This window comes from Neocloeon triangulifer, unplaced genomic scaffold, assembly GCF_031216515.1.
Source record: "Neocloeon triangulifer isolate White Clay Creek 2 clone unplaced genomic scaffold, ASM3121651v1 ptg000020l, whole genome shotgun sequence".
NCBI lineage: Eukaryota > Metazoa > Arthropoda > Insecta > Ephemeroptera > Baetidae > Neocloeon > Neocloeon triangulifer.
Genome location: NW_026775561.1, coordinates 2,076,552 through 2,098,547, shown reverse-complemented (window position 1 = coordinate 2,098,547; position 21,996 = coordinate 2,076,552). Strand labels below are relative to the sequence as shown.

Sequence of the window (21,996 nt, the reverse complement as noted above, 5' to 3'; positions counted from 1 at the left end):
ATCATGGACTTACCTTTGATTCTGCTGGTCAGCTGCCCTCTAATTTAAATTTCCTTGTCAGGGCCGGGCTGCTGTGTTTTGCCAAAAGACCATCCGCACTCCGCACCCCATCATCTTGTTCTCACTTTAAAGCTTTGTCTCAATTCTCAATCGCCAACAGTTCACAAACTGCGACAAAGAGTTCACGTGACGCATCTTCCCGACACACACGTACAAGTCTAATACATAAATTGTAAGATTTTCATGAGCTAATATGGTGGAATGTCCGATATTTAGCATCTTAATTTGGCAACAGTGCGCCGGCTCGTTGTGCGGCGCTGACGTGAGACGAGAGGGAGGAGAAAGAAAGAAAACAAAACAAGTCCACGCGTGTTTCGCCCAATTCGCCCTCTCTTGTGACCCGAGTGCGTAGACAAACAAAATTCACAAGCTCGCCTATTTATGTTGTAGTGACTTACGCACTTCTTTAGTGAGAAGTGAGATCCGTTCAGTGCAATCGCGTGTGTTCTCCAAGATGAGACTGTACAGACCAAAGTTGGACTTGAAGGGTTGAAGTTTGAGAATGAAAGACACATTTTTTTGACTAAGGACTGGATTCATACACAACTGACAGTCATCCCAAGGACACGCATGCAAAGGTAGGTGCCTTATTAACTAATTCTTATGCAAATTATGTCAACAATCGTTGCTTTATTTCGAAAAATTTCTTTGGAGATATTTTATTGAAGTATTTACAGCAGTAATCGTAAAGTTATCAACTGCTAGGACGATATTTTGTACAAAGGACATAAAAATATTAAGTCCTTGCTGGTGACAGTAAATTATAGTGCTTTAATTTGAGGAAATTCGTAATCAGAAGGAAGTTACGCAAAACACGCCACATTTTTATTTTTGCAATTTCTTTGCCATTTAGGATATCCTTAAATTCCAGTTCTCGATTTCTCTTTTCTTTGACACGTCCCATGATAATTAATGCGCATCCCGTGTCATCAAGTGTACGTACGCCAATGTACCGACATCTTCAATTAAAATAACACGTTCAAGAGATCTGCGAATTTTCTCAGCCATTGTGTTTCGGAAAAGTTCAAAATTCTCAGCACTGCAGTCGGGAATAATTAAATTGCTTGCAGTCTTGCTCTTGGTGCATTGTTTGATTGTGTCTCCGTGAATATTTCTTCACACTCACTCTGGTTATCGACTCCGGTTTTAATAAAATAACATAAAAAAAAAAAAGCTCGCTACTGGAGCATGCAATGTGAGCCACCGTGTAACATAACCTAGGCCTTGAAAGTGAGCGCGCGAAAGAGAAAAAAGGTGAAATAAAATAAATAAACTTTCTTCTTTGCCTATGTCGACTGTCGACCCGCTTAATTCTTCCAGACATGCAAGGTGCAGCGAGTGGGAAGACAAACTCGGAATTCGCTCTTCTGATCTAATTTGCCTTTTTCGTCTCGCGTGCGTTACTATTTTCTTCTGAGCCTAAATTGCAGGCTCTGTATAATAAAAGTTGCTTTTTTCAAGACATTATATTTTTCTAAGGATGATTAATAAATCGCAATCGATGACTTAATTAAAATTGATGTGAAATATATAATTTTTTTTTTTAATTCAAGAACACTAATTGTAAGCAAAATGTAAGTTTTTTTTAAATACTTCTACTTATAAAAAGGCATTAAATGTTGTCCTTTAATTGTTCGTGGGGATTTCTTGCAGTTTCGCATGTCCAGTTACGACAGCTTTTTGAATTTAATTTCATATTTAAAACCTCATTACTATCTAACCAAGTACATTCAAGTCCTTTTCACTCCATTTACAATGCAAAAAAGTTAAGTAATTATAATTTTTCGCTTGTTATTTCTCTATGAAGTATTATGAGAATTTAAAGTAATTGCATTCTTTTAAACAAAGGGATAATTAGTAAGGGCTCAAGTTGGATTAAGTTTGTACGGGCACAAGGGCAGTGATGAAATGTTATTTGCGTAAAATGTAAAATATGGAAATCATGGAAATTTAAAGATTTTGTTAGAAATTTAAGAAAAGATTTATATAAATCAGCTGCTACTATATCAAATTATTTATCCATTAAAAATTCCTTGGATTATTTTGGCAATAATGATAAAAGATTTTAATTTTTTTAAATGTTTTCTCTTACAAACATCATAATACTTAACACTGTCAGTGGAAGAAACAAAACGCAATATATATGAAGTAGTATCTAGAAAAACAATCATGAAAAGCCATTAAATTTGATTTTCATTTAATCTTGCAACGTGCACCTGAATAATTAAGTTTTTTGTACGTTAACCACACAGCATAAAAAGTAATGATGAGAGAAAGGCCGAGAGTCACGCCATCAATCCACGTCTTGTGAGCTATGAATGTTCATCTTCGGCCAGCAGGAGAAATGCACCGAGGAATCTTGGTGACCTCTCAAGAGGAAATGATAAAATCGGTATAAAAATCAAGGTGAAGGTCGAAGTGGCCAAAGAATTATGACCAAATAATGTGACAGCTCCTAAAAATAATGGGCAGCTCATTCCACAACATCACGAAGTAAAAAGGAGAAGAAAATGAAACGCACTTTCTTCAATTTCCGAAGGTCATTGTTGTTACATTAATCGATCTCGTAACAATCTAATTTGTTTGTGGTGACTCTCGGAAGAGAGAAACTTCCTTCCCAGCAGCAGCATAAGAAAAATGCATTCGCCCCTCGGCAACATGCAACTCACTATCCTGCAGTTGAAAAGATACGGACCAAGAGATAGGAACGCCTGCAGCGAGCGTGCATGCATGAGAAACTGCAGTCTTATTTTCAAATTAAAGACACTTGAATGAAACACGCTCGAGAGAAATGATAAAATGGACAGGGCCTTACTCTCTCCGGCTGCATTCCCAGTCCGCGTGCACTTCTCACTGCAGCATATTTATTTATATCTTATGTGCTTCTTAATGTAATTAGCTACTAGAAAACCTGTTTACCAGACTAGCTGGTAATAGTCGTGAAAAGTGAGAGATGCAGCCAGGAAGAGCATCAAAGGTTGTCGATATAACAGAAAGTGATCTCTACCTTTGATCACTGCAGTCTAATCATTACTCCTCCCTTAATACGATTCCGAGTTTAACTTGATTTGAAAGAAAGCAACACATGCATGACATTGTAGGTAAAGATTTTGCTTATGAGGCTGTAAGATTATGCAACCAGCGAAATATCAACTCGATGGCAGGAGAAATCAAAATTAAACCAATTTACATATTATAGACAATTTGTTCTATCATCATTGCTATTTTTTTTGTTATAATTTATTTTAATTAAGATTTAAAATAAATGTAATATCTCTTCAATTCCAATTTTGTAAAATTCAACACTATATTTTGCAGTATTTTGGTATTTTACAATCAATCATAACATAACTGCACTTGTTGTTGATTACTTATTTTTAATCCAATTGTAATTTTTTTGCTAGTTACTTTTTTCTTTAAATAACACCAAAATCCTAAATAAGACGCCCGTACGCACTGCAATCAGCAGATTATAACTCAGGTAATTAAAAATAAATATTAATATTAATAATTTATAATTTTTTAAAAGTTTGAATTGAAAAAAAACTCGGGGTTTAAAAATTCAATATTGACCTAGGCTTCAACTTCAGACGTCAAACAATTTTTATACATTGACAGTTGGTGTAAAGACACGGACAGATTCAAATCAAGATTGCAACGTGCTGAGTCAGTTGTTTTTATGAGGATGCGTTTTATCAGATATCGTGATTAGCTCAAGTTGACTTACAATTTCATTAAATAATGAAAGCGTTACTGTTCTCTATAGGTGCTTTTGTAGAATGGCCGGCAATTGATGTTCACCTTTTATAAATTTATTTTTTCATTGACAGCTTCATGAAATAGATTTGGATTGAGATCACGGCGAGTGTGAATGTGCGGCTCGAATAGCGCCCGACGCCGAGCCCTGCCCATGCCATTGGCACGCTATTTATTAGCACATGAAGCGACCACATAACACGTGCTAATAGACTCGGAGGCTGTGAAATTTCCCTTTTAAAGATCCGCGTGAAAGAGAAGGTCGCGGATTCTGTTTTTCTTTCTCTCGCCGTCGCCGTGGGCATTCAAATCGTAAATAAAATAAAGAAAATAATTAGAAATGCAAATTAAGCTTGCAAAAAAGAAAAAAATTGGCAGCTCATCTGAAAAAACGTTTCTTTAAAATATAATTCGACAAATTTTCACATCTTTTTAAGTATTTTATTTATATGAGATTCAGTCCGGCGCCAACTTTGCAGAGGTCAAGTACCTTTGGTGCTGATTGGAATATTCAAGTGCAAACAATGCTTAAATTCAACTTGGAGAAATTTCACCACGCCTTCTCTGCTATAATAAGTGCTGGCGATCGCGTTATTTTTTTGTATCGCATGAATAAATTTATTGCTCTCGAGAGTACAAGGGCCGAAAATGAAACCAGAAAACCCAGACCATATACAAACGCACTCACACACGCGTGATGAGTTTTCTTTGCACTTTCTTCGTTGAGGTATTGAGGTGAACTTGCTCTCAAAGTTGTGTTTTATTTCTTACCCAGATGCATAAGTTTGGCAAAAGCACGCGTCGCTCCGCACGCCCCAATTACTGCAGACGCTTCTACATAGACATATAATATAGAAACTCGCACAATTTGTCTGCACAGAGCGTTAATTATTTTGGCGTAAAATTTTATCGTCAGTTTAATCGCATTGCAGAGCTACAGATTAAGTGCCACCTTGAAAATTTAATGGTTTATATCTTTGGATGCGAATCTTAATTAAAAACTTTCATTCTCCTTTGGAAAATAATGTTGTGAACAATTTGAATGAGTAAGCATTCATTTTTATATTTTTCTTTTCTTGATGCGATGAGAGATATTTGCGAAAAATAAACCGATTAATCTCTGCTCAGTGAGAGTAGAACTAAACAAGAAGATGCACTCTTTTATTTTCAAAAGCTATTAAGTCCGTTGCCGTAAATAATTAATTGCTATAATTAGACTGCTAAGGAGTGTCCATCAGGCAGATGTTTGTTTTTTTTTTCGATTAAGGATTCACTTTTACACAAAATCTCTGACCTTAATTTTTCAACATATCTTGAAGCTCATCACCACAGGACTGAGAAATGACTCTTCAGGTGAATTGTGACTGTGAAGTTTTTTTTTTTTTTTTTGATAAAAAGTAATTCAGAAATTCCCAAAGTATATCAATTTTTAAAACAGTTTAATAGGAGTTTGGTGAAGACCAAACACCAAACTAAAGATTTGCAGACGGCTCAAAAGATTTTTTTTTTTAAATTATGTATGTTTCAATTATATAAATTATTCTAAAAATCTTCAAATCAAACGTCACGAATCTTCTGAATAATTGCCTTAAAAAAGTTCATTTACATAAATAATTAAAAGCAAAAATGCAGTTAGGTTTGTTAATTTTCTCTTGAGAGTAATTGAATTTGCTTAATTATGCAGGTCGGAGCAAAAAGCAAACCACTCTTGGGTGTAATAGGCACTCTTGTTGTGATGTATATTCAGATTATTAGATTTACACTCTAGCACAGTAGCCTAGTTTTTATTCTCGTGCAAATTGCACACCGCACGTGAGCACGCCCGCAACCGCTGAACTCGTGTGCGTAGTGGGTGTTCAATTCTGCAGAGATAAAATATGTTTGCGATGTGGTAAATATACATTAATAAACAGATTTCAAACTAAATATCAAGTGGTCTTGGAGCGATTACAGAGAAAATATATTTCACTTCAATGCCAAAATTACGCGCTGCATAAATCTTGTGATGAACCCTTTTTAACGTTTCAAAATAGGAGAAAATAGAAATTAATGCCCATATCTAATTACAAAAATGAAAGCTAAACGTTTTTGGAAACATGTTCTTGATTCACCTGCTATTCTAATCTAACTTATGATTTTTTTAAAAAAAAAATTAACAAATTTTTTTTTAAATTGTCATAGTTTCAAATGATGAGCTGATCGCACCATGCAATCCAGATGCAGGTGTTTGCATGCCATAGCCGGACGTCTCTTAGATGCAATAATATTAATTGGATGTCATGTCCATATTTCTTTCCGTGCAATTGACGAAGGGTAATTTGCCGCCAGCATTGGAGGCAGTACTTAGATAATGAAGTAACTCATAAAAAGCGTGTGCGTATAAAGTGCTCGTTTCACCAGCTCGCACATGAAAAGGTCGGCAGAGGTCATTTTATAATAACAAGGGTTGGTCACTTGCGAGCACTTTCACCGCTGCATCTCCAGAGTCATATTGCAGGGCAATCAAATGCGCTTGACGACTTGGTCATTCTATTAGACGCCTGTTAAATTAAATAAATTGCCCCTTGAGCAATCGTCATCCATATGAAAAAAGATTAATTATGATTTCTAGTGTAGATGCGCTTGTTTGCTCACAGATGCAGCTTCGGGAGAATTTTGCATAATAATGAGATCTGACATGCATCAACTGCTTTCACTTTCAGTCTGATTTTTCCTTCCAGCTCATCTGCAAATTAACATAAATCATTGGTTAAGAGTATGTAATTGAATTGTGAATTATTTACTCTTCTATTTGCTGAAAAAGTTAATTATTTACTTTTGAGAAAAATCAGTGTCTTTATTTATCTATTATAATTGTATTTAACAAATAAGCAAACCAGCATTTTCATAAGAGTTACAGGTTGGCAGAGTTAATTTAATGTAATAATATGTTTTGTAGTAGAAGTTCACGATCGAGGGTTGATTCATGGTGGATTGAATTTAAATTCGGCTTTTCCTCGATGGGTTTTTGTGAGTTTTTATTGTTTAAGAAAAACAATATCCTGCTCTACATGTTTCGGCTGCGGGCTGCAGCCATAATTCATGAGCTTTCTCGGCGGTGGTCGAGAGAAGAGAGCCCGCAGCCGAAACATGTAGAGCAAGATATTGTTTTTCTTAAACAATAAAAACTCACAAAAACCCATCGAGGAAAAGCCGAATTTAAATTCAATCCACCATAATAATATGTTGTTTTGCACAAGAATAAAATGAAATCATATAATTTTAAAATTTAAATTTGAACAACTTTTCACCCAAAAAATTATATCTTATGAATTATTAAATTTTAAGCTTCTGGCCAATAAGTAAAATGAACTTTCAGTTGTGCAGCGTGAAACTGGATAATAAAGTTAAAAGTAAGTGCACACTCACGTCGCTCAGAGGAGAAATTGCCAAACTCTGCGTGCGCTTTTATTGCGTCGCGGCCGGCAATTGCAGAAAATTTCGATCATGACTTCATTACAGGATTGTTTAGTGGCAAAAAAGCACTTGTTCGAAAGCCGGTAGCAGTAATGACTAATATACAAAAGCCGAGGAGCTTCAACTGAAAAACCACGAGTTAGCCTGTTTATCTTGGGTGGCAATAAAACTAATCAGGACGCGGAAATCTCGTCTTGTTGGTTCACCAGTGACTTCAATTCCAAAAAATTAATTGTAACTTGCGGCGAATCAAAAGTGAAAGAATCAGTGCAGCTCCAGATAAAAACACGCATTGAAGCAAAATTTTACTTCTTTATAAAGGTCAATTTTCGCTCATAGCTTATTTATGTACTTAATTAAAAGAAATAAATCTTCAGTTATTTCAAGATACTGAAGAAGCGGTTGCTTTTTTCCTAATCGACACTCACTTCTTGTGCCAAAGGTGACACAATGCGTTAAATTAATAGCACCGAAGTAGCCAGCGGACGTTTATGTAATTCTGTTTTCTTTCTTCATTTGGAGTCGGTCAATGTGCCAGCGGAGAAACATAAAGCATAAGAGCCTCGGAAGGCATAATAGTGTTGTTTTCGCAAGGTGTGGTCATTGGCACCAATCTGGCTACGCGTCTTCCTCCTCCCCCTCACGCACTCGCTGCAGACGTCCTTGCCATTGCCGCAGTAGAAAATTATCCAGGTGTGACGTCAGTGGTGTTGAAGCGCGCATTGTGCGTAAGTGAGAAACGTCCATTATGAACGCTCGCAAATGTATTATTACAATACTCTAGATGATGATGGCCGTGCCAAAAACTTTCGCTCTTTCAGAAACGCACTCGAATTTCGTATGCACGCCCGTATACACATGAGCACTCTGACATGGAAAGTGCGTCTTCTATCGCTGGCAAGAAGAGAGAAAAAACAACGCGTTACTTAATTTATTGTGTAATGAATATTGTGCTTTGATTTTGAATTTCAATGTCCTCTCTGCAATGTATAGGAATATTTTTTTTTTTAAATTTTATGCATAGCAATTGAAATACATTTTTTTCAATCTTTTAAAATTCAATTGAAAATGATTTTGTAAATTTCGTGCTGTTGCTTTCAGTTATTTCCGCATGAAAGTTAACACAATATTGAAACGATTTCAAGATCCACCAAACTGCATCAGATCATTCATTATAAACAAACTCTTCTTTCCTTTAATTGTGCGCTCTGTTCCAGCAGATGAATCTCCTTCCGAGGAAGCCTCTGTTTCCTGATTTGCTACACTCGTATTATCACAATGCGGGATCTTACATATACGGAAGTTTGTGTGATTCACACCTTAACGCATTTATTTGAGGATTGCTGCGTTAATTAACTACATTAACTACATCTCTCAAAAACAGCCAGACGGATTTTTTTTTAATTGAAAGCAAAGGATTATTATTTATTTATACAGTTTGCGACGTAGATTTGGAATTGTAGTTGCAAATATTTATATTATAGATGGAAGCTGATTTAAAGATGACAAATATTGGAAATACTTTGAAAGTCGTTTTAGTATACATTTCCATTTTATCCTTGAAAATTCTTTTCCAAATATTATTTAATGCCATTTATTATCCTTGACCCAAAATACCCACAAAAGTATAGTTTTTATTAAGAAAAAAAAACATGCACAGTGCACTCACGCGTCAAGCACTCTTTTAAAATGAACTATTTTGGTTTCTGCACTTTTGCCATTCTAATGTCAGCGGACAATCACGCGCCCTATTATTATAATTAACCCTTGTCAAGGAGCGAGTTGCTTCCTTGTTTGTTATTGCAATTTAAATTTCGAGCGGACAAAAAAGTTATTGCAACATTCATTACCTAACCTTGCCTGCGTATTTGCTTTAATTTCAAGTCACACAAAAAAACTGAAACATCATCGTGAATGGAAAAGCCCGCGAATAAATAACACAATTTACGGCATCGTCATTTTACGCGTTTATTGCGCGAGAAAGTGAATCTTTTATGAGAGGCAGATAATTTATATTTTTCGGTTCGTAGAAAAAAGAAAACATCTATATCATCGTTTCACAATCGGAGCCGAATTGAGCCAGCAAAGAAAAGGAAAGGAAACTGGATGCAATGAAGGGGTGCAATTATGGAAATTTATGAGTCTCAGTCACTGTTTGTCTCAATTTGCGTTGCACCCTGGTATTATGTATAATCATCAGTGGTGGGGAGAAGCAGCGAGTTCTCACACGAAAGAAAAATAATGAGGTGATAGGAGCTGAGATGCTGGTCACTTAAGGTCAGCGCGTATTGATGATGCGAAGAGAAAGTTCGGCTCCGAATGCTTGGCTGCTTTTCTTTTTCACAGGGGATCAAGTTATGGTCAACCTCAATTATTATTAAGGTCTTAAATGCGGAGCTGAGGAGTCGGCTTCTTTATTGTCACCGCGCCGCCGCGTGAACTAATTTTAATGCTGCGGCGCCCACAGATTCCCAATAAAGATGTTCTTTGCAGCGTCAAGAGATTTTTTACTCTTGAATAATTATTTTTAATCCTAATAACATTTGGAGTTTTGCCGTGAGAAGCGCTTACCTTTATTCACGCGTGAACCTTGTGAGCACGCGGAAATTTCTCTAGATCGCGGCACCATGATCTGATAATAAATTCAGCAATGTAATCTGTGTGCATAATGCAGGGAGAGTAAGAAGCTTTTTTTCAGAGTGTGTTCCAAGTTTCTGATTCTTGTCTCTTTCTTGAGTAATTAAATGCACTTCCCGTTTCTAGCAAGTTAAAATTATATCCATGCTAAATACCTTCTAAAGATGACATAATAATACAATAATTTTTAGCTTCGTCAAGTTCTTTAAATTTTGTAGTCACATTTGTAGGCGAGCAAACAAATTTCAAGCAATTATTTTATCCTAACTCACTTCAGTCCCATTGATTGAATGCATTGTCGAAAACGTCAATTGTTATCAGCTTAAAATTAAACTGATAGCACACCACATGAAAAACCCTTGATCAAGTTTGCACTCGGTTATTTATTTATATTCTGATTGTGAGCAATGATAATATCTGCCTTATTATGTAATCTATTATGTAAGCTATAAACTATCATAATCTTTAAATTATTTTAATGAAAATGCTTAAATAATGTGATTTGACAATATTTTAAGTTACTAAAATTGATAAATTTGTAGCAAATATATATGAAAGAAAATTTTTTTTAGAATTTTAGAGGAAAAATTTACTTCACGCATTAAAGCACTTCATGACTTAAAATTATAATTAATTAAAACAATTTGTATTCCTTTGTAATGACCCTAAACTTTAACTTTTCTCTTACAATTCCTTTCTTCTCTCCTGCAATATTTTTCAAATTAAGTTATTCAGTCCGTGTGCAGCCTCGCTTTAATTTACTCTCCACCTGAGAAATATATTGAAAGTGAGATGATAAGAATTTTGCACACAAAGAGCACAATACGCTTCATATACTGCGATTCGCTGTGAGAATAATGCATTCACTCATTTGAATGTGTGTGATTCGATTACTTTCCAAACATTATTAAGTCCGCCGTGCCTTACCAAAAGCTTATGCTAATGCGTCACAGTAGAAGGGTTCAGGAAGGCCTTTCAACTATAACTGCTCTCCAATAAAAATTTGGCAGCAAAATATGAGGTATATAATTGTAATTATGCAGGTCAATCTGAGAGTAACTCAGTCAGTGATTTATTCGCTTTAAAATTTATCTAATTCTTATTTTGAGCTAGAAATGTTTGGAATCAGGTTTGAAATTTCCTAATTTTTTTTAATTGCGAGGGTGATGCCAGTTTTTGGGAAAAAAAGCAATAAGATAATATATGACAGATACATATATTGTTTTATTTAATTTTTTTAATGAAAAAAAAATCAAATTACAAGAAAAATGTGTTTATTCAACAAATACATATTCGTTCATAACAGCCATTGCATGCGGAATTAACCCATCCATTTCCTCTTTGAAAAGTTCATCATTTTCGTAGGCAGCAGCTGCAAGAACTGGTATGTTTGCTATCCTGTCCATATCAAAAAATTCCTCTGTTAACTCGCCATCGCTGGGTGCTGCAAATGCCGGCAAAAACTGCATGGGTCTGATGCCCAAAGCTATGACAAGACCATAATAACGAGCTTTTTCGTAACTTTTCCAGAAATTGTCGAAGTCAATGAGGTCAGGTGTTACACATAATTCAGAGTTGAACGCCTCCACGTAGGCGCGGATTAAGTCAATTTCATATTTTTCCCTGAACTCTTTTCCAGCGCTTGTGTACAAAAAGTATACCAAATCAGTGGTGGCTTGTCCATATCTCGCGAGTTGGAAATCAATGAATCGCATATCAATTGGATTTCCATTGTCATCCAGTTTAAACATCATGTTGTTCAAGTGGCAATCTCCGTGGACCAAAACATTTGGTCCTTTTTTCGTGTCAAACTTGATGCTGTCGATGGCTTTGCTCAAGAGCAGCGGGCTTGATAGATATTCTACAAATTTATCAATGGATGGCGTGTGAAGGAACATCTTCTTCATTAAAGGGATTATGATGCTTTGCACGGTCATTCCTATAAATAGTTGGAACTGTTCGGCGTTTTTGCTGTCCATCATGGGATCAACATCAAAGTACTCAACTGGCATGATCTTCGTCCACTTTTCGTTTGCCGAAGCGGCGTGGATTTTTGCGAGTTTTCTCACGCACATACGAGCTAATGGAAAAGTCAAAACTTTGCCTCGTCCAATGTCTTGCATCGTTTTTGGTATGGTCTGGAATCCTGCGTCACAAAGATCTTCCATGACCATTGCATCCTTGTATGCGACCAGAGCTCTAACAATAGGTAGGTTGGGGCTGTTTTCTTGTAGGCGCGGCAAAATGCTGCTGAAAAATGTACCTTCGCGAGCAATAATGTTGCCGAAACTTTCAATCATCTCCCTTTGCGCGGATACCGTTGGTTGTCTCTTAACCATCAAGTTGACCTCCGTGACTCCGCCATGTCGAGTTTTTACCTTAACCTTTGCTCGCAGCATCAAGGATGCGTACCCCTGGACTGTTTCTGTGCCTTGTTTCACGTCCCATCCTAGAACCTTGCAATCGGGACCGTATATTGTTCTAACAGCAGCCAAAAGGTCGCCAGGGTTGACGAGGCTATTTTTGTCGACCGACATGACTGCAGCCACTGAGCAAACGTGAAGCAAAATGTGCGAGGGAGTTTATGTATCAATGATTGTTTGTATTTCACTATCTCTGTCGACTCAAGGTTTTCAACTCCCATTTTTATAGATAACAATAAATCTTATCGTTTTAAGTCCTTATAAATGGAAAATGGTTGGATAATATTCTAGTTCATTTAAGAATAAGAGTATTATAATTATAATATATTGCTGTGCTTGCAGCTGCAATAACTGCATCCAGCTATACATTTTTACGTTTTAGATTTTTGAGGAAATTAATGGTATAATAAAGATGGATTGGTAATATGTTCCTCATTTATTATATCAATTGATATATTATATTTGAATTATTAAATAATTAAATAATTATTTAAATAATTTTCAAAAACACTAAATAATTTTTAAGTATGAATAATTTATGGTTCATTAATTAATTTTTGAAAAAACGTTATAAAACCAATAAACAATCATCAGAATCCCTAGTTTGAATTTTTGTGAGTTTTATATTAAATTTTAACTATAAATTTCAAGTTACATATTTGATATCTAAATTTTTTTTGGCAAAAGTAAAATCCAGCTTCCTTGGTGAAGATGAGCAACTTTTGTTTCTGCATGATACAGAAAATCCGGAAAATCCCTTCTTTACTAGTTTCGGTTTCGGGTTGCAACCATAATTCATGAGCCGTAAAATGAAATAAGCTGACACCAATTATAAGCACAATTTTGAAAAATTAACATGCAAAGTATATTCAAGAAATTTTACAAATTAATTACAATCTTTTCCCCCTTATACCAATAATGCACCATCAATGAATACGCCCCCGCCACCAACGCGGGCGCCCAGGTATAACCTCCGAACTCTAAAATAAATTAATATCAATTATCTTATCAATACGTTAACACAATAATGCTGTTATTAATTTATTCAATGTTGGTACTATTATTGAAATATAATTTATTTTCAACTGGGTTGCTATTAAATTTGCTCTTATAACCAGAATAAACAATAAAGTTCAAGTAAACATACGCAAAGGTAAAAAATTTTAAGCTTTTTTAGTTATCTCTTTCTCTTTATCAAATTTTTATGTGCGGAACTGTCAGTTGGGTAGTTTTAATGTTTGATGTTTATCAAATAATAAAATATTAAAAATAAACTTACAAGTATGTAAGAATGCATTTTTTTTTTATTAAGCAAATACATATTTGTTCATGACAGCCATTGCGTGAGGAATTAAGCAGTCCATTTCCTCCTTGAAAAGTATATCATTTTCGTAGGCGGCAGCTGCAATAGCGGGCAAATTCGCTATTTTATCCTTTTCTTCAAAATACTCATCTTTGAGCTCTCCACCACTGGGAGGTGCAAATGCCGTCAAAAACTGCATAGGCTTGATGGCCAAAGCTACAACAACACCGTAATAACGAGCTTCTTCGTAACTTTTCCAGAAACTGTCGAAGTTAAGGAGGTCGGGCGTTACACAGAGTTCGGCATTGAACGCCTCCACGTAGGCGCGGATTAAGTCCATTTCATATTTTTCTCTGAACTCCTTCCCAGCGCTGGTATATAAAAAGTATACCAAATCAGTGGTGGCTTGTCCGTATCTCGTAATTTGAAAGTCGATAAATCGCATATCAATTGGATTTCTGTTGTCATCCAGTTTGAACATCATGTTGTTCAAGTGGCAATCTCCGTGGACCAAAACATTAGGTCCTTTGTTTTTGTCACAAATGATGCCGTCGATGGCGTTGCTAAAGAGCTGTGGGCTTGATAGATATTCAATAAATTTATCAATGGATGGCGTATCGAGGAAAATTTTCTTCATTATTGGAATTATAACTGTGTGCAACATTAAACTGAGAAATTGCTGGAAATGCTCGGTGTTTTTGCTGTCCGCCATAGTATCAACGTCAAAGAACTCGACCGGCATAATTTTCGTCCATTTTTCGTTAGCTGACGCAGCGTGTATTTTTGCGAGTTTTCTCACGCACATACGAGCCAAGGGGAACGTCAACTTTTTACCTCTTCCAATATCTTGCATCGATTTAGGTATGTTCTTAAATCCAGCGGCGCAAAGATCTTCCATGATTATCACATCTTTATGTGCAACCAGAGCTTTCACGATGGGAAGGTTGGGACTGTTTTCCTCCAGGCGAGGTAGAATGGTGCTGAAAAATATTCCCTCGCGAGCTATTATATTACCAAAGTTTTCGACCATTGCTAATTGCCCAGCGACCGTTGGCGCTCTCTTGACCATCAAGTTGACTTCAGAGACTCCGCCGTTTGGGGTTTTTACCTCCACCTGTGCTCGCAGCATCAAGGCAACAAAACCCTGCACGGTCTCATTTCCTAATTTTACGTCCCATCCTAAAATCTTGCAATCGGAACCGTAGATTGCTCTAACGGCAGCCAAAAGGTCACCAGGGTGGACGAGGCTTTTCTTGTCGTCCGACATGATCGGCCTGCAACACTCGATTACAATTAAAACAAAATTTGCGGGTGTAATTTCTTACTTATCATATCACTCCGTCGATGCAAAGGCTGCGGTTGCAAGTCAAGTTTTATTGATAACGAAAAAGATAAAACTCAAAATTTGAAGTGTATGTACTGTCGTGTTACAATAAATGAAACTAGGCTGTTTAAATATTTATTGGAAAAACGATTTTTTAATTTATTCTTCTACATCAATATATTGTTTTAAAACATCAATGCTGTGATGTATTAAATCTGTAAACTCTTTTTTCACAATATCGTCCTCCCGAAACTGTTTTTTTGCTGGCTCGGCCCATTTTGAGGGGTCCTTGACTTGCTCAAGAAAGTCATTATCCAATCCTCCACCAGACGGGGGAGCAAACAACGTCAAAAATTGAACAGGGCGCAATCCCATTGCTATGAAAATTCCAAATATGCGTGATTTCTCATAATCTTGAACCAAATCTTCAAATTGAAGCAAATCTGGAGTTTCATTTGCCTCTGCATTAAATGCCTCAACATATGTTTTCAAGATTTCCCTCTCATATTTTTCACGAAACTCTAAGCTTGAAGATGAATACAGGAAATAGAGTAGATCTTTTGCGGGAGACCCAAATCTGACAATCTGTAGATCAATGAACCGCATGTCAATGACCTTTTCGGTTTCTGGGTCAATCTTGAACATAAAATTGTTCAGCCAGCAATCTCCGTGTAGGACAACATTTTGTCTGAAGCTTTTGTCTTTTATTACCTCTGCCACAGTTTCAAAATACCTTGGTCCATTAGTGAAATCAACAACTTTTTTGAGAATAGGAACGTCGCCAAAAAATTCATCGATAATCGGAATTATGATATTCAAAAATGCATTCATGACCATCCCCTTAAAAATTTCTTTTTGAGGTCCGTCAAAAATCGGATCGCTCTCAAACATTTCTGCTTCTGTTTCCAGCCAGTTCCTTCCGAGCGAAGCGGCGTGAAGTTTGGCCAGTTTCCTCGCTACCACACGTGCAATTGGCAGAGTCAGCGCCTTTCCTCGCCCAATGTCCGTCATTGTCTTGGACACAGTTTCAAACCCGGATTCGCACAAGTCCTCCATGACAATCGCATCTTTGTGGGATACAAGGGCGCGAACGACAGGCAACTGTCCGGCCTTCTCCTCGAGAATGGGCAAAATTTCATTAAAATACTTGCTCTCCCTCAGGCCGATGTCACCGAGACCGCCCATCATTTCAGCGTGGGCTGCGTAAGCTGGTTTCCTCTTCACAATGAATCGTGCATCCACATTTTCAAAATCGTTAACTCGAACCTTTGCTGCGACCCTTAAAATGAGCGATGCAAACCCTTGCAGCGTCTCCGTTCCCAACTCGACTTCATAGTTGATTATGGATGCGGTGGGCCCAAATTTGGTCTTCACTGCTGCCAGGAGGTCACCCGGGTGGACCAACAGTTTTAGGTCCGCCGGATTGGAAGTCATTCTGATGAGCAGTGTTGGTGTCGTGCCAATATGAATACCATAGATCCTCTGTTTCAATATCTTATCAGCCATCTCTCTTATCTGTCAGCAAACTTTAATATACGTTATAATATAATATAGATTAAATGACCCAAATATGTTTAACTAGAATACTAAACTCAAAAAGAAGTGTGCTCAATTTGTTTAGCTAACGGTCATGAAACAAAAATACTGTAATCAATTTGGTACAAGGCAAGTGGCCTGGTTTAATATTTTTTTTGTGATCTAACTAAAAAAAGACAAGCAAAAAATTACTTTGAATAATTAAATGTGAAAAATTCAATGCGCTTAGATATCAGATGATTTATTAAATGTTATTTATTTTATTTATCAAAAGTTTTGTTATTTAGAAAAAAAAATGAATGATTGAGTGGTGTTTTAAGATTAAAAGTATTTTCAGTTTGTAAATATTAATAACCAACATTCAACTTTTGACGAAAAAAATTTTAATATTTGCTGATTTCACTAATTCTCTTAAGTTCACAGATCACGATATGTCTAAAGATAAAGATCCAGAGATTTGTATAAAGCGCCTCTGTGGACCATACATTCCGCGAAATGTGGACAATAATATAATTTACTACACATTATATTTACTAAAAATTATTCCAGTCGCGCACCTTTGTGTTGTAAAAAGCATAAAATAAAAAACAAAAAATGTTTCGTCTTGCAAAGGCAGTGGTGAGTGGGCAAAAACTTTCTTCAAACCGCTTGCCAGAATCTCATAAGCCTTTGGACAATGGAGGCAAAAACGTTAAAATCAGCGTGTAGCTAGAATGAATACGTAAATAAACATGCGGCGACGCTCTCAGTAGACCCAACTCTTACTTTTGTCTTGTGCTACGTGCTCAGTTGATTCAATGCGAGTCCAGCGCCGGGTGACAAAAACGCAGACGGCCGGACAAAAGCTTCAGGTCTTTTCTATTCCCATTATAAATAATAAAGTCTGTGCGGTTACTTTTTTACTTATTTATTTTAAAATGCGCGCTTTCAGAAATTCATATTACTCTCATAATATATTTATATTTATACATCACAGCGCATGCAGGGATCATTGTCATTGACGCCTTTGGGCGATGCAACAGACAACAAGTGAAATGCGTCGAGAAAGTGATCTCGTAGGCCCTGCTGATATAGAATCACCTTTCTCGGCATAATCCATTCAAAAACTTGAGTGTCACCCAATGAACGGGAAGAAATCGATCTGTAGATTGGAAAAATATGTATTCAAAAATGATTTCTCTTTGCAATAGAAATACGCACATGCGTAAAAATTAAAATGCATCACACAAGAAACTTCGCTCATATAATAATTGGAATTAAAACTTCTATAATAAATTTATCTTTTTTGTAAAAATGAAAACGGAAAGTAATCTGGTAAAATATATGTAACAAATACAAAGTAATTAATTACAGTTTGTTTCTTTTCATATTTTATTTCTTATTCATTTTTCCACTGAAAAATCTTACCGCACATCATAATTATGCAGATTAAAATAATCACTTCTCAGCTGGCAATACATAAAATCAACTGATATATTTGAGAGGCGCTATAATTCCTCACGTTGAAAAAGCGAGAAAAGCTCTTGTCCTCGCCAGTCGACCAAAAGAATTTTTCTTGAACGATTTAATCCCGCCCATGCATAATTAACCTGAGCTAAGATCAATCATCTGCTTACGGTGGCAGCTTACATGATAACTAATGTGTGTGTGGTGCCCAGAGAAAGTGGTCTCGGAATTGTCAAGGGATAATGAAAGCAAAGGGACACCTGTTGAACACAAACTGATGGACATCTCTGCTGCGCGGTAACCTACAGTATTTTTTTATTACAAATCACTACTTTCAAAATTCCTTTGCAAGAAATAACAGACCGTGGTACATTGCAAATTTAAACACGTCAGAAAAATTGTAACTAGTTTGAACTTATCATTAATGAATTATTTTTCATTTTCTAGTGAATGAGATAAATGAAAATTCATGAAATTAGAATTAGAAAATAATAATAGAAGTCGCATGAAGGAGGATTATTTAAATTGCATGCATCACTAGAGGTCTACATTTTTAAATTAATCATATATTATGATCTCAACTCCATCATTTTTTGTATAATAAAATAATTTCAACCAATCTTCACCTGTACTATAATTACGATTTTAATTTTTTTATTTATTTAGACTCCACATTTTAATAAAGTAACATAAACAGCAGCACATTGTTAGGTGTATTGATTATTTCCTCTTTATTCTGCATGTGAGTTAAATGTATTATTGTTAGATCAAAAACAAATGCTGTTAAGCTCTTTGCGGAATACCAAGTTGATTCAACAAATTTCTTGCATTTTGTGTGTGGCCTTGTTGGAGTTCAATGTAGATCGAGAGCATCATAAGATGAATGGGAATTTTTCCATTGTTGTTTTTGCACTGCCAAACCTGTAGATTTTAAATGAAAAGGATTATTTACTTAAAAAGAAAAAAATAATTTTGTACCAGTGATATTGTGTCTGCCGCTTTGTCAAAGTTCCCTCTTATGGCATACGCAACGGCCAAGTTGTAAAGCATAGTTGCTTTTGCTGTTTGTTGAGACGATGGTTCATATTGAGCTGTACAGAAGGTGGATGTTAATTTTACTAGCAAATAAGTAAAGCCTCCTTATTCACCTGTAGGTCTTGTTTCAGGAGTTGCCGAGTCTTTATCACATTCCACTACCTCAGGTAAATCCCAGACAAGGTCAGACAAAATAGTGTCTGGTTGCAAAAATTCTATTGCCTCAGAAATGTGATCTAGTCGGACTAGCCCCTCTGCTGCATACAGCTGGGCTAAAAACCTAAATTGCCACAATATTAGTTAAATTTTAAAAGATTTAAAAAAAAAATCATTGTTACTTCATCCCCTCTGGTACATTTGGGAGCGTAAGAAGCTTCTTAGCATGCTCCACAGCCAATATTGTCTCGCCCAAGCACAAGTTTGTGTAAGCACTTGCGGCCAGCACAGACATCCTTAGACTATCAGCCTCTGTTTCTGTCAATGGTATTGACGGGGTACATTGCGGTAACGTGGAAGGTGCACTCAAAGTTTCCAAAAGTGTAAAAACACCTGAAACAGTCTTAAGAAGAGTCAACGCTATAAAATAAAAAAGACATTATTGCTGAACAATTACTTGGTTAGGCTGGGCAGACGGACTGTCTGTAACATCAGACTGTTTGGTTGAAAGTAAATCCCCTGTGCTTCCTGGGGTATTGTAGTTAGGATCGAGCATCACAAGAGCATTTTTTAAACAGAGACTTGCAAACTGGAGACTGAAATTCGGCTGGGAGCTAACGGATTTGTCAATACTGAAATTTTGTTAATTGTCACCATAGACGTGGTATACTAAAAAATAACTCTTACCTTGCACTTGGGCTCAGACTGCTGGCCAATATAATTTTTGTGCTAGAAATACTAGGTATGTAGCTTTTCACAATTTTTTCGCCTGGATTTTCACAGTCATAAACTTCAGCATTGTCCTTTGGAAAGAAATTAAAATTTTATTACTTAAAGCAATAACTTTTAAATCAAGGCTCTATACCTGTCCAAAATGTTGAATACAACATTCAGCAATACGGAGCCAGAGCCTTGGATTTGACGGAAACACGTGAACAGCTTTCAGCAAGTAGGTAAAAGCACTCTGAGGTTTTCCTGCTTGCAGAAGGGCAACGCCCAAGTTCATTGAAACTTGGGCATACGCTAGTTTAGCAGACATCTCAGCTGAAATTTTGTTAATGTTTAAACGTGAAATAATAAATTGCCATTTTTTTTAAATGTCAATTTTAAATTATAAATTAAGTTACCTGCTGGATTTATATGGTACTTGGCAGCTTCGTCTATCGCCCTAGAGAAGAAATTTGTAGCAAGGAGATTCCTTCCACCCATGAAGTGGCAACATGCCAGGTTGTTGAACCACATTGTCGAAACATTGTCACCCAGTTCCCTGAGAATAAGGAAATTGTAGTTTTTTAACAATCACTTCGTTAATATAATATTGTTTACAATCCTTCTGCCGGCGTAACAGACGTCAAGACCCGGGCCGTTTTGTTGTACTGCCCACGCAAGAAGTCCAAATAAGTTTTGGCCATTAAAGCAGTTGAATTCTTTAAAACAAAATTAAATAAGATTGACACTCTTATGAAAAAAATGTGATAATCTTACAAATTGAGGCTTGTTGACTGCAAGCAATGATTTTACATCCTTCTTATTCGTGCGCCAAAGTCGTGCTTGCAAGCTGGCTCGCGCCCTCAGAGCTGCAAGCTTTGACTTTAGCCACTCGGTTTCAAAAGCAGGTGGAAGAGGTGGTGTTGTCGGTTCTACCGGGAGCTTTGTGGTCGGCTCCTAGTTAAATGATTTAAGTAAAAATTTATACTTATTTCTAAAGCTACCTTTTTGTGCTTAATCAATCCTGGTGTGATGACAGGTGACTTGTCCGATACAGATCCTAGTGAATGAGAAAAGTATGAACTAAGCAGTTGATTTTCAGTGTATGAAAGAAGAGCCAGAGCTTTTTGCGCCTGGTTCAAGCAGAGGAAGACTTCAATGAGCAAAATGCACACTCTTTGTGCAAGACCTTCATCTGTAACGAAAGTTTTTTTTATTGTTATGCGGCACTTAAATCGCTTAGGCAAGTTACCTAATGACTCAATGCATTGAAAAACTTTAAGCAAATGCTTTTGAGCTGCACTGATTTGGCCAAGATTAAAAAGTCCGAGGGCAAGATTGTAGTGAATGTAACTGGAAACGTCTTGCTCGTCTTCTTTGACCTATAATCAAGCCGTATTATTTGCATTAAATAAAACCATAAATAAATAAAATACCTGTTCTTCTACAGCTTTTAGGCTTTTTGTGAATACATCACAAGCTTTAAAGTTGGAATTGCAAAAATGAACGATGGCTTTGTTGACATGGAGCTTCATGTCTTTGGGCCGAAGTTGCTCCAGTTTTACAAAGTTCTCCAGACAACCAGCATAATTTCCCTTGATGTAATCTTGGAGTGCAGCCTATCAAATAGAAGAATTGTTTTAAAATCCACTAAAATTGTAAAATTTTTAACAAAAATTTCAGGGATTACCTGAGCCACCTCACGTTCTTGGGGTGATATTGATGGCACGTTCACTGCCTCTGATTTGGCTGGAGCACTAGTTCCTACTCCGAGAGTGCCAAAAGCCTCCAGTTTTTCAGAAAAATTCTTTTCGTTCATTTTAAATATGTATGAATTAAAAAGCAAATTCTGCGAGGTCCGTTAGTGACGGAAATAGACAAACCGGTGCTTCGGCGACTTTGTGAGATTTGTCGTTGCCGAAATCCTAAACAGGTCGTTTGAACGAGAAAAGGAAATAATTTAAAATCTGTGTAGAATGAACCAGAATGAAATGTTTTGATTTTGTCAGACAATTTTTTGTTTATGTTCACCGACAAGACGGTGGCGGCACCACCGGCAGATCGGAATACTAGGAAGTAGTGGGAATGAGCAGCCGCGCCAAGAAGCGACCAAGGAAGCGCCGTTCTGAAAATTTTATAAAACAAATAAATAGAAA

The 21,996-nt window shown here is 36.4% G+C and overlaps 5 protein-coding genes across 5 annotated transcripts in view; 1 reads left to right on the top strand and 4 right to left on the bottom strand.

Annotated features, from left to right (window-relative positions):
• The first annotated feature begins 399 nt into the window (after positions 1–399).
• The window catches only part of LOC132204033 (uncharacterized), a 62,247-nt gene continuing 40,650 nt past the window's right edge, over positions 400–21,996 (top strand). The window contains exon 1 of the mRNA XM_059632250.1: positions 400–638. The gene's annotated coding sequence lies outside the window, so the exon portion shown is untranslated. The remainder of the gene's footprint in view (positions 639–21,996) is intronic.
• Positions 11,107–12,508, bottom strand: LOC132203888 (uncharacterized). Its single transcript, XM_059632042.1, has one exon. It carries the CDS (start codon positions 12,444–12,446, stop codon positions 11,184–11,186), a length of 1,263 nt encoding a protein of 420 aa, XP_059488025.1. The 5' UTR covers positions 12,447–12,508; the 3' UTR covers positions 11,107–11,183.
• LOC132203988 (uncharacterized) lies at positions 13,601–14,955 on the bottom strand. Its single transcript, XM_059632180.1, has one exon. It carries the CDS (start codon positions 14,900–14,902, stop codon positions 13,640–13,642), a length of 1,263 nt encoding a protein of 420 aa, XP_059488163.1. The 5' UTR covers positions 14,903–14,955; the 3' UTR covers positions 13,601–13,639.
• On the bottom strand, positions 15,063–16,428 carry LOC132203987 (uncharacterized). Its single transcript, XM_059632179.1, has one exon. It carries the CDS (start codon positions 16,391–16,393, stop codon positions 15,119–15,121), a length of 1,275 nt encoding a protein of 424 aa, XP_059488162.1. The 5' UTR covers positions 16,394–16,428; the 3' UTR covers positions 15,063–15,118.
• On the bottom strand, positions 18,585–21,881 carry LOC132203880 (CCR4-NOT transcription complex subunit 10). The gene is made up of 14 exons (XM_059632032.1): positions 21,531–21,881; positions 21,277–21,459; positions 21,093–21,222; positions 20,845–21,035; positions 20,618–20,797; positions 20,459–20,559; positions 20,260–20,399; positions 19,998–20,176; positions 19,820–19,935; positions 19,590–19,764; positions 19,315–19,535; positions 19,090–19,256; positions 18,920–19,032; positions 18,585–18,862 (listed from the first exon to the last, which is right to left on the bottom strand). Exons 1-14 carry the CDS (start codon positions 21,657–21,659, stop codon positions 18,725–18,727), a joined length of 2,163 nt encoding a protein of 720 aa, XP_059488015.1. The 5' UTR covers positions 21,660–21,881; the 3' UTR covers positions 18,585–18,724.

Coding starts and splice junctions, on each gene's coding strand:
- LOC132203988 (XM_059632180.1), bottom strand. CDS start 14,902: ATGTCGGACGACAAGAAAAGCCTCGTCCACCCTGGTGACCTTTTGGCT.
- LOC132203987 (XM_059632179.1), bottom strand. CDS start 16,393: ATGACTTCCAATCCGGCGGACCTAAAACTGTTGGTCCACCCGGGTGAC.
- LOC132203880 (XM_059632032.1), bottom strand. CDS start 21,659: ATGAACGAAAAGAATTTTTCTGAAAAACTGGAGGCTTTTGGCACTCTC. Junction 21,036..21,092: donor TCAATGCATTGAGTCATTAG/GTAACTTGCCTA, acceptor CTTTCGTTACAG/ATGAAGGTCTTGCACAAAGA. Junction 19,936..19,997: donor GTATTCAACATTTTGGACAG/GTATAGAGCCTT, acceptor TTCTTTCCAAAG/GACAATGCTGAAGTTTATGA.
- LOC132203888 (XM_059632042.1), bottom strand. CDS start 12,446: ATGTCGGTCGACAAAAATAGCCTCGTCAACCCTGGCGACCTTTTGGCT.